The sequence below is a fragment of the Myotis nattereri genome (genome assembly GCF_964212035.1).
Source record: "Myotis nattereri genome assembly, chromosome: 17".
Taxonomy (NCBI): Eukaryota; Metazoa; Chordata; class Mammalia; order Chiroptera; family Vespertilionidae; genus Myotis; species Myotis nattereri.
In genome coordinates, this window is record NC_138092.1 from 52,400,210 (window position 1) to 52,417,273 (window position 17,064).

Here is a 17,064-nt window from a genome sequence, read left to right on the forward strand (position 1 = left end):
GGCAGGGCTGTTTGTCATAGAAACAGCCTTGGGAACAGCCTGCCTGTCAGCAATTAGGTTGCAGTTAAATAAATCCCCACATAAGTCATGAGTTGCCATGGCAGTGTGAGGCTGTCTTATATGTCCTATTTTTCTGCATGAAAAGTTCTCCAGAATAGTGTTAAGAAATGTATAGAACATTTTAAGTAATGTGTTTCCACAGAAGGAAGAAGTGAATTTTGAGTGAGAAAGAGAGATAGAGATAGAGATAGAGATAGAGGTAGAGATAGAGATAAAGGTAGAGACAGAGATGATAGAGAGATAGAGATAGAGATAGAGATAGAGATAGAGATAGAGAGAATGTGTGTGTGTCTATCTGTCTAGAAAATTTCTGGGAGTAACTCAAGTAACAAGAAGAAAACCATTTAAAAAGAATGGAACCTACACACTTTGGCAAATGATGGTCCTCACCCGAGGTGCACTGTTTCGCCATCCCCATCCTACTGTGACCATAATAGAGACTCACTTTGCCTGAAACACACGGGGGGGGGGGGGGGGGGGGGGGGGGGGGGGGGGCTTCTGCTCTCAGGCCTCGCTGGCCGCCTGCGCTTTTCAGCCACAGCCAGGAAAGCCCTGTGTCCTCCCTGTCCCCGCCTGCTGGTCCCAGAGCAGGCGCCAGAGGCACCACCCAACCTCACACCTGAGCCAGCCCCTGCCAGGCCTCCCATGCGGCGCCTGCCAGACCACTCACCACGCTCCGGTTTAAACAGAAATTACTTAGAAGAAATCGAAAGTATTCGGTGACTATTCACGCGTAGGGTTTTATATGCTCATGGTGCAAGGTGGACAGCATATCAATGTTTTCACCATCTGTGTGCCCCAGAGAGGCGTAGAAGTGAGTTAAGAGATCCAATGAAATACAAGGAAAATTGTCTTGCCTCCTGCTGCAAATGGGGCGTTGCCGCTTATTAACAGTAAGAACTTGGAGTGTCATTATTGGACTTGAAGAGGTTGTTTTCCCGGGGAGTTCTGATGCAGCCTCTGAGAAAGTCCCAATTGTACCAGTGTTCCTTCCCAGCCAGGAGGTATCGTATGGACGTGCCCCCCGTGAAGGAAAACAGACAATGGGTGTTTCCGCAGAAACACTGACGGAGCGTGTGGGAGGGGCCCAGAAAATTCCACAGGTCCAAGCTAGTCACTGGCTAACCGTTCCTCATGCGGACAATACAACTACTGATGATTAGAAGTTAAATGATTTTAATAGAGTCACTGAAGCAAAGAGTAAACCAGAAACTCGCACCGTGCACGTAACTCCCCTCTCGGCGCCCCTGCCGCTCCGTCCCGCGGCGGCACACCGCTGACCGGCCCCCTGGACGCTGTCCCAGCACAAAGTCCTAGTCGGCAGAGAGACAGGTGTGAACCTCTTACACAAACCTTCTACAACAGATTATTTTCACACTCATTCAATGTACTCTGACACAGGATCCAAGTGCAACCGTACGCTCCAGGCAGAGAGAAAAAGCATTAATTAAATCCCTTCCATTTCTCCCCCCACGGACGCGACTCTGGGCACCACGGCTCCAGAAGACAGGAAGATCAAAGGGGAGAGGCGCACCCGCCCGGCCTGTGTAGCTCAGCAGTGGAGCGCAGACCCGTAGCCAAGGGGCACCAGTGTGATCCGGTCAGGGCACACTCCAGTGTTTCCCGCTCGATCCCCAGTAGGGGGGTGCAGGAGGCAGCTGATGAATGGTGTTTCTATCTCTCTCTCCCTTCCTCTCTCTCTGAAAATCAATAAAAACATTTTTTAAAACTGCCTGGCTGGTGTGGCTCAGTGATTGAGTATCAACCTACAAACCAGGAGATCACGGTTCCATTCCCATGCGGGTTGCGGGATCCATCGCCAGTTAAGGGGCTTGCAAGCGGCAGCCGATCCATGATTCTCTCTCATCATTGATGTTTCTACCTCTCTCCCTGTCCCTTCTTCTCTGAAATCAATAAAAATATATTAAAAACAAACAAAAAATTGAGAGGCAAGGAGACTCAAAAGAAGTCGATGCCTGGCTGTGTCCTGCGCGGAGTCCTGGCCGCGAAGGAGGCTTTGTGGATGTCCCGTCCCTCCACGAGCAAGCTGCTGGGCTCCGAGCACCGCCAGCATCTGCTTGGAGGCGAGATAAAGCACCCGTGACCATGACTGTGAAGGACTTTGAAGAGGAGCAGAGAAGGTTATTACAGAGGCTTCCTGGGCTCCCAGACGGGTGGGGGCGGGGCCTGAGGCCTGCTGTTGGCTGGGCCTGTGGGAGTGAGAAGGGGCCGGAAATGATGGCAGGAGCACGTGGAGGACTCTCAGGGGATGGACCTTGATATATTCAAGAGAAAATGGGAAACAGTGTGGCTCCTAGAACCTGCTTCTCACAGCTTGGTCCAGGAACTTCTGGGGGTCCCAGAGCTCTCTGACACATCGACTAGGTCCATGGTTGGCAAACCGCGGCTCCCGAGCCACATGCGGCTCTTTGGCCCCTTAAGTATGGCTCTTCCACAAAATACCACGTGCGGGCTCACACGTACAGTGCAATTGAAACTTCGTGGCCCATGCACAGCAGTCAGTATTTTGTGGAAGAGCCGGTATTTTGTGGAAGAGCCACACTCAAGGGGCCAAAGAGCCGCATGTGGCTCGCGAGCCTCGGTTTGCTGAGCCGCAGTATGCCGACCACTGGACTAGGTTAAAGCTATTATAATATAATGATATTGAATTCTCTTTCTCATTTGCAACTGAGAGGATCTCTGGTTTATAATATTCAAGTGTGAATGCAGAAACAAATATGAGAATTGAGATATCTTTTTTAAGCCTGACATTTAAAATATCTGAAAAATGTAAAACAATGTCTTTCTTTTAATCCTCACCTGAGGATATTTTTTCCATTGATCTTTAGAGAGAGTGGAAGGGAGGAAGGGGAGAGAGAAAGAGAGAAACACTGATGGAAGAGAGACACATGGTCTGGTTGCCTCCCGCATGCAAGGGCTGTGGATCAAACCTACAACTGAGGTATGTTCCCTTGACCGGGAATCAAACCCAAGACTGAAGAAACACTGGCTTAGGCCAATGTCTTCTTTTTAATACTTTTAATAATATTTACTTTTCATAAAAATGTTATCTACGTTAAGATAATTATTATTATTTTTAAATGAATTTCTAAATAAATATTTTGAAAGTTCCCCAGATTTAAATGTAGTCCTATACATGGACATGGATGTACACCACAGAGCACTCAGTCATTCCAGGCCTGCGCAGGGGCCTTCGTCGGAGGACGGTCAGGCCGCGTCCCAGGGGGGCAGAGGCTGGAGAAGGGTGGTGTCTGAGCACGAGAGGCCCTGAGACAGGGACCAGACACAAGGCTAGGGAGAGGTGCAGGGCAGGCCACACACGTGGACATGGTGAGGATGCACCTCACAGGGAGGGAGGCTGGAAGCGGGGCTGAAAGTGGGCCATGGTGCCCACTCTCCCAACATGAACACCCAGTGGTGGGCAGTGCCAGACACTTGGGGGACGGGAGGAAATGCTGGGCCCTGGACACACAGGAAGGACATGTCAGGAAGGGCGGGAACGCAGCGAGAGCCGAGCGAAGGGAGGTGAGCTGGAAGTGCACACTGCAGTGGTCTTCCTGCAGGCATGGTCAGTGCCAGGCCACACACAGCCCAAAGGAGCAGTCCAGAGGAGTGCAGCACCATGCCCAATCCTCCCAACACTGAGAAGGCAGATTGCAACTTCTCTCCCACCTCAACCAGCTCCCCCCGAGTCCTTATCCGAGCGGTTCCTCAGGTTGGGTACTCTGGGCTGAGAGCTGGAAGGCATTTTCAATGCACTATCGATAAGCTTCGGCAGGCACGCTGAGACCATCCCCACCTACCAGCCAGTCTCCAGCCGCTGTCACCATTCACTCCTGCCCGCTCAATCCCAGGCCAGCACTGACCTGCTCTTCTTGCTACAGATTAGTGTTGGTTTACTATCATCCTATATAATAAAAGCCTAATACACTAAGTGTCCAATCGTCTGGTCATCCATTCAACAAATCAAAGTGTAATCTAATCTAATAAAAGACAAACATGCAAATTGACCGTACCATTGCTATGCCTTAAGCCACGCCCACCAGCCAATCAGAGTGACTATATGCAAATTAACCCAACCAAGATGGAGGCTGGCAGCCACGGAGCTGGAGCAAGCAAGAGGCTTGGTTGCTCCAGTGATGGAGAAAGCCAAGCTTCCTGGCCGGCTCTGAGCTCCACTGAAGGCAACAAAGTTTCAATTATAGAAGATAAATAAACCCCAGATACCTGCTTTCAGCCAGCCGTGGCCACGGAGCTGGAGCAAGCAGGCAGCCAAGCTTCCCACCGCGGGGCTCTGAGCTCCACTGAAGGCAACCAAGTTTCAATTACAGAAGGTAAAAAAATCCCAGAATTAAAAAAATAAGTAAAAAAAGGAAAGGCTAGGAGCTTCCGTTGCCGGGGGGCTTGGCCAGCCTGAAAACAGCCCTCAGCCCCTCACCCAGACTGGCCAGACACCCCAGTGGGAACCCCCATCCTGAAGGGGGTGTGACCAGCCTGCAAACAGCCATCAGCCCCTCACCCAGGCTGGCCAGGCACCCCAGTGGGGACCCCCACCCTGATCCGGGATACCCTTCAGGAAGGGCGGGAATGCAGCGAGAGCCGAGCGAAGGGAGGTGAGCTGGAAGGGCCCAGCATTTCCTCCCATCCCCCAAGTGTCTGGCACTGCCCACCACTGGGTGTTCAGGGCAAACCAGCTGGCCCCCACCCGTGCACCAGGCCTCTATCCTATATAATAAAAGGGTAATATGGAAATTGACCCTAACAGCAGAAAGACTGGGAATGACTGGTCACTATGACACACACTGACCACCAAGGGGCAGATGCTCAATGCAGGAGCTGCCCCTGGTGGTCAGTGTGCTCCGCCAGGCTGACGGCTGCCAGTTCAGCGGTGATTGTGGGAGCCTCTCCCGCCTCCTCAGCAGCTCTAAGGATGTTCGACTGCAGTTTAGGCCTGCTCCCCGCTGGCAAGTGGACATCCCCCAAGGGCTGCCAGGTTGCCAAAGAGATGTCTGATTGCCAGCTTAGGCCCAATCCCCCGGGGAGCAGGCCTAAGCCAGCAGGTGGTCATCTCCCGAGGGGTCCCAGACTGCGAGAGGGGGCACAGACCAGGCTGAGGGGACCCCCCCCCCGAGTGCCCAAATTTTTGTGCACCGGGCCTCTAGTATGCTATTAATATGCTAAGGCCACTGAACCATCAGAGCTATGACGTGCTCTGACCACCAGGGGGCAGACACTCTGACCAGTAGGTTAGCTTGCTGCTGGGGTCCAGCCAACGGGGACTGAGCAAGATGGGCCAGACACACCCTGGAGCCCTCCCAGGATCCCTCCTCAGCTGGCCAACCTCCCACATCCCTCCCTGGTCCCGATCGTGCACCGATGTGGTCCCTCTGCCTGGCATGCACCCTCTCGCAATCTGAGACCCCCTCGGGGGATGTTGGAGAGCCAGTTTTGGCCTGATTCCGCAGGCCAGGCCGAGGGACCCCACTGGTGCACAAATTCGTGCACCGGGCCTCTTGTTTCATATAAATGGAATCTCAAGGACATGCACCTTTAGTCTGCTTCCACCCACTTACAGTAATTTTGAGATTCATTCATGCTGTGCCATGTATGGTGACTAAGCCGGATGTCACTGGGGGTTGTTGTGTGCGTGTGGTGGGCCTCTGGCTGTCTCCAGGTTTTGGACTGCATTTAACATTTCATGTCCTGCCTGTGACTGGGGAGGAAGGCTTTCAGCTTCTGTGAGCCTGGAAAAGTCTTTACTTTTCCTTCATTTTTGAAAGATACTTTCACTGAATATAAAATAACAAGTTGACAGTATTTTATTCTTTTGGCATTTTCAAGATGTTCCTCTGGTGTCTTCTTGTTTGCATTATTTCTGACAAGAAATCTGTCATTTTTGTTATTCCTCTATATGTAAAGTCTCTCTCTCTCTCTCTCTCTCTCTCTCTCTCTCTCTCTCTGAATATTTTCTCCTTGTCATTCAGCTGACCAATCTGATTATGCTGTCATTTTATTCATGAGTCTTGTGCTTGAGAACCATGAGCTTCTTGGATATATGAGTTTACGTATTTTCCACCAAAATAGGAAACGCTTTATTCATTTTACCTTCAAACACTCTCCCTGCACCTCCTGGCAGGGACTCCAGTTACACATCATTGGCCACGTAAAGCCGTCCCAGGCATCACTGACGATTTGTTCACTTTTTAAATGTCCTTTTTTTCTCTGTTTCACTCTGAATAACTTCCATTGCTGACTTCAAGTTCACTCTTTCTTCCTTTAGTAATGTGAAATCTGCTTAAATTTCCAGTGCATCTTTAATCTCACATACTGTCGTTTTGATGTCTTAAAAAGTTCAACTTGAGTCTTTTTCAATATCTTCCATGTCTCAGTTTTTGAACAAAGGAGTAATGCTTGTGAGTGGATAACATGTAATTCAAGATGACATAATAGTGTATGTAATTCAACAGTATATGTAATTCAAGATTTAATACCCTATGTCATTTCACCTGGATTACCAATTTTTCTAATGCGTGAAACATCACTAAACCACCCTGATCAGCCAAGTGTTGGTTCAGAATCAACAACTGAACCCTCAGCACCTACTCAGCGGCTGCCAGGCAAGCCTGCAGGGCAGACCGCAGGGGCACTGTGCACAGTGACACCCCTTTTCCACGTGCAACAGAAAGACAGTCATGGAGCCGATCGCTCTGTCCTCTGGAACCTGGATGTCGATTCTCACCTGGAATCCTGGGCGGGAGCCTGGGCTGCGCAGCCGCCAGCAGCGGTGACGCTGAGCTGCTCCCGTAGGTCTCGGCAATTCCTACCCTCTCTGTGCCTCAGACTCAGAGAAGCAGCAGGGCTAGCCCACCGACTGCACGAGCTGTGACTGATGATCTCCGAGGCACGCGGCAAACGTGGACCTGATTACCGTGGCCTCTACCGGCACCGAGCAGGCGGTTGAGGTCAACCCCAGGTGCTCCCGTTTGGAGGGTCGTTTGGACACTTTCTGATAGACAGTGGTGCTGGCACAGAACGTTTCTGCCCAGCAGTCATCCCTGGAGGAGGCCCCGGGCTGCCTTCAGGAGATGCTGTCACCATCCACGGTGCCGCTCAGCCCGCACCACTCACAATCCACGCGTGAAAGGTCAGGACCAGCGAGGCTGCGGAGGAAGCTGGGGGGTCTCGACGGAGCAAACACAGCGTCGCTGAGCCCGAGCTGTGCGATATGCACGGCCCCTCCTTCCACACGAGTGTTTTCTGTCCCTCGGAGGGGTTTCTGCGGCTTTGTCCTCAATCTCATGCAAATCATTGAGCACACACTGGGTTCTGGGAGTACTGAGCCTATTCTACTTTATTCCCAATGAAGGAGGGGGTGGGGTGGCTGCAGGTGACAGCCACCCGCTTTCTAAGCCTTGTCTGCAGTGGAACTGAGCCCAAGGAGAGGCAGTGGGACAGTGAGCGGGAGCTGCGGGCAGTGGTGTGAAGATGGACAAGTCAGGGACATGAGAGCCTCACACAAGCCCAAGGAACTAATCCCTACAAGCAATGGGGCCTGTTAACACGTGTAGCGTGTCCAGTGTGGAATGCTCCCGTGGAAACAGTGCCCACTGACACCTCACGGGCTCTGAGTGCGGGCAGCATGCCACTGGCATCACCTCAGGTGCGTGCAGTCGGGGCAGGAGGCCACGTTCCAACCCACACCCAACTTCCCCAGAAAAGGGACGGCGCTGCCCCTTAACTGAGGCACCAAGAAGCCTGCCCTGCACCCCCGCTCCCTGGGGAGGCTGTGGGTGTCTGTCAGCTGAACCTCACTCTGAGGCCATCTCTCCCAAGAGCGTGTGTCTGCAGGGATGTGGCTCACCTCACCCACCTCTGCTCCCCAAACCAACTAGATTTAAAAGCACTAACAGAACAGGGAGGTGCTGGTGGGGGACAGTATCGTAAGGTTGGCACCCCCACTGCATTGTCATGGCCTCTTCTCAGGCCCTGACCTCCATCGGATCAGAATAATCAGCAAGGCTCCCATCAAAGAAGAAAAAAACACTGCTCCCATTTTTGTGGCTCATTTCTTATATATTTTTATAGAGAGAAATAGGTAAAGCCTATGTTTTAATATCTGCTTTTGTTAAAAAATATATATCCAATAGAGTCGTATAGTAAACATGAAGGATATAACTTTCATCTCAAATGCTTTGGAAATGGAATGTTTGCTATACGCAATATAAAAGGCAGGATCAAATTAAATGTATCCCACCTGTGACCGATGCGGCCTTGTAGCTGAAATAAGAATTCAGGAAACTCGGGCACTATAGTGTAGGTGCTGACCACACCCAAGGCGGGGGCATGGCGGGCGGCTGACAGTCCTCCTCACAGGGCCATGGCCAAGACATGCTAGTTTCCTCCCAGTTCATCAAATATGCAATCAGAGCTGTTGAGTGGCTCTCAGCAAACCCAGCTCACATCTTCAATCATGAGCCACGCGGTCCCTGATTTTCTTAAGCTCTGTGATTGGCTAGGATTCACTGGGAGACTCTGATTGCCCCCATGTCCTTGACTTTAAACCAGGTCCTTCCACTTCACTGGCAGCCGTGCACAGCTCACGAGCGCCCCCTGGCCTTCCTTTATATTCTACACCTCAGGTCACTTACTGCAGGGTTTTTCAACCTTTTTCATCAAAAGGGCACAAACTAATTACTAAAATATTGCAGCACACCAAAAAATATATTTTTTTGCCGATCAGACAAAAAAGTAGGCATAATTTTGATTCATTCACACTTATGGCTAGTGTTCTGTTGGCTGTTGTCATTTTTTTGTCTGACAATCTAAGGGAAAAGAGGTCAGTGCCCCTGACTAAATAGTCAGGTACTGCATGTCTTAACAATTCTTGCTCTGGCTGGTAGCTCATTGGGTTAGACGCAGGGGTGGGCAAACTACAGCCCGCGGGCCGGATCCGGCCCGTTTGAAATGAATAAAACTAAAAAAAAAAAAAGACCGTACCCTTTTATGTAATGATGTTTACTTTGAATTTATATTAGTTCACACAAACACTCCATCCATGCTTTTGTTCTGGCCCTCCGGTCCAGTTTAAGAACCCATTGTGGCCCTCGAGTCAAAAAGTTTGCCCACCCCTGGGTTAGAGCATTGTGGCCCCAATTCGCCAAGGTTGTGGGTTGAATCCCTGGTCAGCGCACATACAAGATCCAACCAATGATGCATAAATGAGTGGAGCAGCAGATTGATGTTTCTCTCTCTCAAATCAATAAATTAATTTTTTTAATTTCCTGCTGCACACCCGAGTGCCATGGCACACTGGCTGAAAATCGCTGACTTAATGGAAGGTGGCGTGGCTCTGAGACTCTTGGCTAAGCTCCTGGTATGTGGCTCGTGGAGACAGTCCTTGGATCCAAACCCAAGGATGCACGTGCCAACGGTCGCGGTGAAACACAGACAGAGAGCGCCCGTTCAGAGCTAACTGCCGGCAGGGGTGCGGGGGGGCAATCACATATGGTTTCGGGAAAATCTATACATAACTCTCCCAGGAAAAAGCCAAAGGAAGGCAAAAGGAAAGCAGGCGTCCCACACATTGTTACTTAGCATTTCATCCTTGTAGCATGAAATATTTCTGCTGTTCACATCAGCTGCACATTTTTTAAAACAAATGCAATCTGATTTTTCACATTCAAAATCAAAAGTGTTGTAAAGCACAGAAATAACCCTCCAAGAGCCACGTGCCAAAATCCCTCTCCACAAGGGCGGTGGGGACGGCGGAGCGCACACATCGCCGGGGAACACACGTTCCGGCTGGTGGACAGACAGGCAGGCGGATGGATTTGAATGTCAAGACCCTTCGTATCCCCCAAAAATCAGATTTTGCTCTTATTCCAATTTGCCTTTTTATGATTGAAGTTCCACTTAGAAATGGTGTATTTTTTTCAAACTAATATCAAGCCACGTTTTTAACATTAAATTTTTAAGTTGCCTACCTCGGCCAAAAATGGATTTTAAAATTACATATAATTTGCTGTCGGTGTTTTGACTCCTCAGAAGGCCAGGATTATTTCCAACACAACGCACCCCATGTCGCCACGGACGATGACAAACCTTAGCTGGAAGCCAAACAGTCTGCACGTCACTATGTGCATTTCCGAAGCACCTCTCCACCCGCCTCTGTGACCCAGCGGCCCCAAGACGTACAGAGTAAACGGGTGTATTTCCCCTTCCACTACGTAAACTACAGCCCAGAGGCTAAACAGAACAGAATTTCAAGTTTGGAATGGCCACCGTGACGGCTTAGCTGAGGCCTCGTGTTTACATATAGAAGCAGTGACGAAATGACTCTCCAAGATCAAAGCCATGTGAGCCCAGAACCGAGGTTAGGCCCACACCCTGTCCTGGGTCCAACCCGGACACCACACCGCTCAGTACCCTCTATTCCAAGGGGACATGGTCAAGTGTGTTGTGTTTTCAAACAAATTCACTGTCAAATTGTGCTCTTAATCCCTACACTTCTCCACAATAAGAAGAGACGTTAATACCTATTTGCTCAGCCGCCTCCTTCCTCTAGCAATTGAACATAAAAAGACTCTTATGCTCTGGATTTGGGGTCTAATCCAGAGCTCTAAGGAACACATGGAACCCTACCCTGTGGGCCGGAGGCATGTGGACCTCGAGCCAGTGAAAATAAACAAGCCTTCACCTCATAAAGGCCTATTTATCTTCCACGGTTTTAGGAAAAATGAACAGATTTCAGCAAACTCAATCTTGCAAAAGAAGGTGTGAGCTGAACTTAACATTCTATGATAGTCGCAGATGACAAGACAAAATGTGAAAATCACGTTGCTGATCCAAACTGTCTAAGAAAAACCCATGGGAAGAAAATGTACTGGTATTGGCTTGGTTGACTTTCAGTAGATTACACTTTTCAAAATTAAAAAAGCATGAAAAGAAAATCTTCCTAAACCAGGTGGTATGTCCTAACCCAGGGGTGGGCAAACTTTTTGACTCGAGGGCCACAAGGGGTTCTTAAACTGAACCAGAGGGCCGGAACAAAACCATGGATGGAGTGTTTGTGTGAACGAATATAAATTCAAAGTAAACATCATTACATAAAAGGGTACGGTCTTTTTTTTTTTTAGTTTTATTCATTTCAAACGGGCCGGATCCGGCCCGCGGGCCGTAGTTTGCCCATGGCTGTCCTAACCTGATAGACTTTTATGTAATTAAATACTATCATGCCAGTTACCTTTGAATCACCATTTACTTTTTATTAATGATAATGATAATGAAAAAGTATTGTGTTTAATCATGTGAAGGCATGTTCTTATCTATCTATCATCTATTTTTTATACATCTATGTATCTCTCTAGCCATCCACCCATCTATTTAATGTGATATAAATCATAAAAGCAACCTTAGAAGGCAGATACTGTTAGGATCCATTTCATAGATGTGCAGACCAAGGTCCACAGAGATTAAATTGTCCTTGTTGACTTAATAATGTACTTGTAAGTTGAAGGGCTGAGAGTAGAACCCAGCAATGTGGTGCCAAAATTATGCTCTTAATCCCTACACTTCCCCACAATGAGAAATGCAATGGCTATTGCTCATTCACAGACACTTAAAATATATGGTGATGGAGAGTAACATGAAAAATTACTTTCTCAACTCGAAATCTACATACTGAAGGAGCATAAAAAAGAAATCTTACTCTTCTGACACTGAATAAATTTAATTAATTATTCAAATGTTTAATGGCACCTTTTTGGTTCTGAAATCATTGCAATTGGTCATTTATCAAATATTCTGAAAAGGTAACACTTGGAGTGGGCTGTGAAAAACATGTATATAAAATAACTGATCAATCCAACCTTAGCGAGAAGAACTATGCCAATGAGCAAGTGCATCACAATTTTCTTGTTAATAACCTGAAAGAGCATGAGTAAGAGAAAATAAAAACTTTACATTTGTTGTTTTCAACCTGACTCCAGAGGTTAAGGAAAAAAAAGAAAAAGCTGTTACTGAACCCAACCCTAACCTCTGTGGCAGGAGAGAGGCTGAGAGAGCCCAGCGGTGCGGCCAGGCGGGGCGGGGCGGTTCTTGGCTGTGGGTCCTCACGGGCAGGAGGCAGCCTGCCTGGCTGGCATGGGCTGACCTGCAGGGCCTCACGCATGCCCGCACTGGTGTGTCCTAACAGGCAGCTCTGAACAGCCCGGCAGGTAGAGAGCGACCTGCAGGAGCAGCGGAGGGCGGAGGACCACAGAGCCTCCTGGTCTCCTGGTCATGTCTCTGGCCTCTGACATTCTGAGGGCCCTGGGCTGCGGGTGAAGCTCGCGCCGGGCACAGCTGGAAACCTTCATGCACCAGCTCTGCTGCCCGGCCCTGGCCAGCAGACACGGTGGGTGCAGGGAGAGTCCCTACTCAAGGAGGCCAACCCGGCCGTGCGGACACCATCCTTCCATGACCGAATAACGCTGCTCACTGACATGAGGGGGAGACAGCGGATCTGAAACCAGTGGGCAACACATGCCATGTTAAACCCGCAGGACAGAGTCGCTCTCTATGCCTCACCACCCAGTTTCCAGCAGCAGAGCTCCTCCCAGCAAAGGCTGCTCAGCGGACCTAGACCCGACAGGAGTGAGTGAACCCTAACGCAGTTAAAGGAACACGTTGCAGGAAAAGCAGAGGAAATAGTTGCACTCACGATTCATAGCATTTGTCATAAAATATCCTTTTGAAATCCAGAATCTCTCTTCTCTCTTTAATTAAAAACAACAAAATCATCTTTCCTTTATTAAGATTTTTGTCACCATAAAATACTCATTTTTGTCACAATAAAAGTGCCAGGCAGAGGGCAGACACTCCCTTTGGACCCTCTCCGCCTGCCAGTCTCTCCTATGCCTTGATAAGTGCACCAGACAATTACGTTTTGATTTTACATTAAATTGGCTTCAAATAATTTCCGCATTAGAAATGTGTGCTATTGTTCTATAAAAACAATAAAAATATGTTGCTCAATTATTTAACATTTGATAAGCTGTCAAGTTGATGAAAGTTAGTAGCATCACAAACTATCCAAATCTCACCACGAAAAGGTCTGCAGTGTAAAACCAAAACAAAACCACCCGGATCCGGAGTCCCGCGAAGACAAGGAAAGTTTTCTGGCGACAAAATGACCTTTCGGAGCTTACATCAGGGCCCTGCGCCCACAGGCTGTCACCCGCAGTGACGGGCACCACCTGCCCCGGTCATGCCAGCGACACCCCCTGTGCCCTGCGAAGTCCTCCGCAGCGGTGGCCCGAGGTGGACCAGACCCCAGGCCAACCTTTGAACACGCACACCAAGATGGCCCAGGGCAGGCGCCGGCTCCCCGCGGAGAGAGGGCCCAACTGCGTGTCCCCTGCCTGACCCGCCTCAGCTGCACGAATCCCCGTTTGCTTCTTAAAAACAAAAACAACCAACCAGTGTGCACGCTCTCTCCCGGACCAGGCTTCCTCCACCCATGACACACACCTCTGGCTCTGAGACTGACAATTTCCCGTGTCGGTGCTCTTAGAAACCAGACTGGAAAGAGTTAGCATGAATGCCTCCACCCACCCTCCCACCTCCAGGAGAAAAGGAGAGACTTCAAACCTTAACTTGGGATGGGGTTCCCGCCTGGCGATGCTGCTGAGGAAGAGAGCACTGCAATCTCAGTGAGCAGGGAGGCTCTCCCAGAGCACCCTCCACCTGCAGCCTGGGTGCGCCCAGGACGGGGTGCGCCCAGGACGGGGTGCTCCCAGGACGGGGTGCGCCCAGGACGGGGTGCTCCCAGGACGGGTTGCTCCCAGGACGGGGTGCGCCCAGGATGGGGTGCGCCCAGGACGGGGTGCTCCCAGGATGGCGTGCTCCCAGGACGGGGTGCTCCCAGGACGGGGTGCTCAGAGCTCCACACTGAGGACACCACCTGTTCACGCAGGCCCCCCTTGACCGTCGCCCACAGGAAGCCTGGAGCAGGAGGAGCACCAGCTGTGCCCGCTCTGAAGAAGACGCAAGGGCCTGTCTCCCATCAGGGTTTCCTGCTACGAGAAGCAGCTAATAAAAGTGCCGGGCAGAGGGCAGACACTCCCTTTGGACCCTCTCCGCCTGCCAGTCTCTCCAGGGGCTGACCCAACCAGTGGCCACACTCAGGACTGGAAAGGGAGCTGTTACCCTTCACTATCCTAACCCCAAGGAAGGCCATGCCCGAGCGCTGCGAAGAAAACTGCTTGGGGAAAACACAAATCATGAGAGACAATCTCTAAATCATCACAAATCTCCATTAGAAAAGCTTTCTACATTTCAGAGGACACTCACTTCTAATCTTTCAATAACTAAACCTTTGCATAGTATAGTAAATATGGGTGGAATAACTTAAAAGCTCTAAAAATGGGAAAATACCTATTTTTTCCATAAACCACTCCTCCATATATCTTGAAAAAAGAGAAGATATAATGGAAATTTAAAAATATTTTTTGTAAAAGCATAACTTTTTCTTGCATAATAATATCTGCACTGACGGAGGGATTCCAACTATGAAGAGATACAATCAAATGAATGTTTAGCCTCAAAAGGGAAATTATTCATCATGAAGACACTGATGCTACCCCCAAGGATGTCTGCCAGCAGGCCTCCCTGGCTGCAGACCTCCCGCGCCCCCTCCCCCCAGCACCAGCTGCTTATAAGACTGTACCTGACAGCCCGCCACCTTCTTCCTCCAGCCCATGCCCTCACTCCATCCTCCTCCCAGCCACATGGCCTCCTGATTTAAATTTGCCAGAGCCTCCATCCGTGGCATGTAACTCCCTAAGCTCGAATTTGCCATCATGGACCGTCTGACACTCAGCACTCCCATCTCTCTTCCGATCCAGAAAAACAAGGTGGCATTTTTCAAAGGGTTCACCCTCCTTGGTTTTCAAGGTGGGGTTTTTGCATAATATCATCATCCTTAACGTCTGTAAACTTCTTTCACTCATTCAATAATAGTTGTTACTTTTTCAAATACTGTTTCTCTACCACCCACACTTACTGCGCCGCCCTGAGCATGGTTTCCAGAAACCCAGAGGAAGTACCGGCAGCAAGAGCCCTCGCACCTGGACTCGGGCACTTTGCACCTCAGTCTGTTCAGGGAAACTGTTCAAATGCTGTGCAACAGGTCCTGCTATTGTGCAAACACACGCCCAACAAAGTGGCCATGAGCTTGGAAGGGTCAGCAGCATAAGAAAAAACATGCCAGGATCCTTCAGACTCCTTCCTAATTCTCCTGAGATGTCAGGAGGCAGGCCCAGTGAACCGCAGCACTTTCTGTGAGACCCTCTCGCTGCTTCTCCATCCTGTGCACGGTGAGCCTATGGAGCCCAGGCGGACACCAGCGACCAGCGGCTTCGGTGCCAGTGCGGGCCAGCAGGCCACTTCGGCAGAGGTCTAAGTCCTTGCCCCTAAGTTCCCTCCGGCTTTGGGTCTGTGATTCCAGCGCTGTCCAGGCAAAGCCCAGGACAGTCCAAAACCTGGCTGTTTTGCCAGAGGAGTGTGAAATCAAATTAAAAACACACCTCACAACTATTCCATTGGGCCACGTTGATGTTCTAGGCGGGGGAGGGGAGGAGGACACACAAAACGGGCCCATGCCACGTCCTCCGTGTCTCCAGCTCCAGGTCCCCGGCATTAACTTAGGTCTAAACAGAAAACGCCTCCGTCTGGTCAAGTGTTTTGTCACAAAGCGGCGCAATTACCCAGAGCAAGTGTCCCCTGCCCTCGGATGTGATGCTAACCTCCTTTGTTAGACTCGGACGGGAAAGGTTCCCTTCCCGGAACAATGCCCAGGCGGCCGGCATGCCAGACGCCCGTCCTGGTCCTGCGTCCTGCGTCCTGAGCGGTTGGTTCACCCTGACCTGGAGCTGAGCTGCCTCCCTGAGCCCGCGACAGCCTCTCCCGGTGGCAGCGGGACGCACCGCTCAAAGCATCCTTTGTGCCGCGGGGATAACGGACTTGGTCTGCGCGAATCCATCACCGAGATGGAGAAGCGCAACTAGGTCTGCCTGGCTGGAGGGGACGCCGTGCAGACCCAGCGGCTCTGGGCAGCCAGCACCCGGGGACTCCAGCGTGTCAGGAGCGGCCCAGCCGGGAAGGCGGCCGCCTGGTCCTTACCTCCACATTGAAATACTGCTCCGCTCCGCAGACGGCAGCACATACAATCCACAGCAAGGTTTGCAAGAAAACCGTCCCCGAGGGATGCAGGACGTCCAGCCGCCTTCCAGCGCCCAGGGCGAGGAGGATCATAGTGGACCGCGCTCCAGGGACGCGCGAGCTCCCGGCGCGGCCCCCTTTCCCTCCGTTTCCTTCCGAAGTCCCGGTGGGAAGAGCCCGCGGGTCCTCGGCCGCCGCCGGGCTGGGCCGCGCTCGGCAGCCCGAGCCACGCAGGCAGGTCAGCGGCGGCCCGCGGTCACCATCGCTGCCGAGTGCCCGGCCCGGCCCCGCGCCGCGTCCCGCCCGCGCCTGCCCCGCGTGCGCCGGCCCCGCCGCCTCCGGCCGGGCTCCTGCGGAAGGGCCTCCGCGGCGCGCGTCCCCCGGAACGTTCCTCCATCTGCATAGCTCCGCCCCCTGCCTTCCCGCGGGTCCGCGGCGCCGGCGGGCGGGGGCGCGCGCGCACACTGCCTCGCGCGGGCACACACACAGCTGCACGCACGCGAGCACGCACATCTCACACACAGACACACACAGATCTGCACGGCAGCCCACACAGCCAGGCGCACGCGCACACACATCTGAACACACACCCACATCTGTGCGCGCACACGTACACACACACACACACACACACACACAGGCACAGTAGCACGCCCACGGCCGAGCACGCGCGTCTAAGGGGATGCTGGGGGGAGCCTGCACTGCACGCGCTTTGGAGGCGACAGGGCCGGGGGGGGGGGGGGATGGGGAGGTGCTCTTGAACAGACCTCCATCCCTACCCCG

General features: G+C 51.4%; 1 protein-coding gene across 1 annotated transcript in view; it reads right to left on the bottom strand.

The window, feature by feature from the left end:
- Nucleotides 1–16,586, bottom strand: part of MMP16 (matrix metallopeptidase 16) — a 165,761-nt gene extending 149,175 nt beyond the window's left edge. The window contains exon 1 of the mRNA XM_081111387.1: nucleotides 16,243–16,586. Coding sequence (XP_080967513.1) covers nucleotides 16,243–16,374 — 132 coding nt within the window. The 5' untranslated portion in view covers nucleotides 16,375–16,586. The remainder of the gene's footprint in view (nucleotides 1–16,242) is intronic.
- Nucleotides 16,587–17,064: the final 478 nt, after the last annotated feature.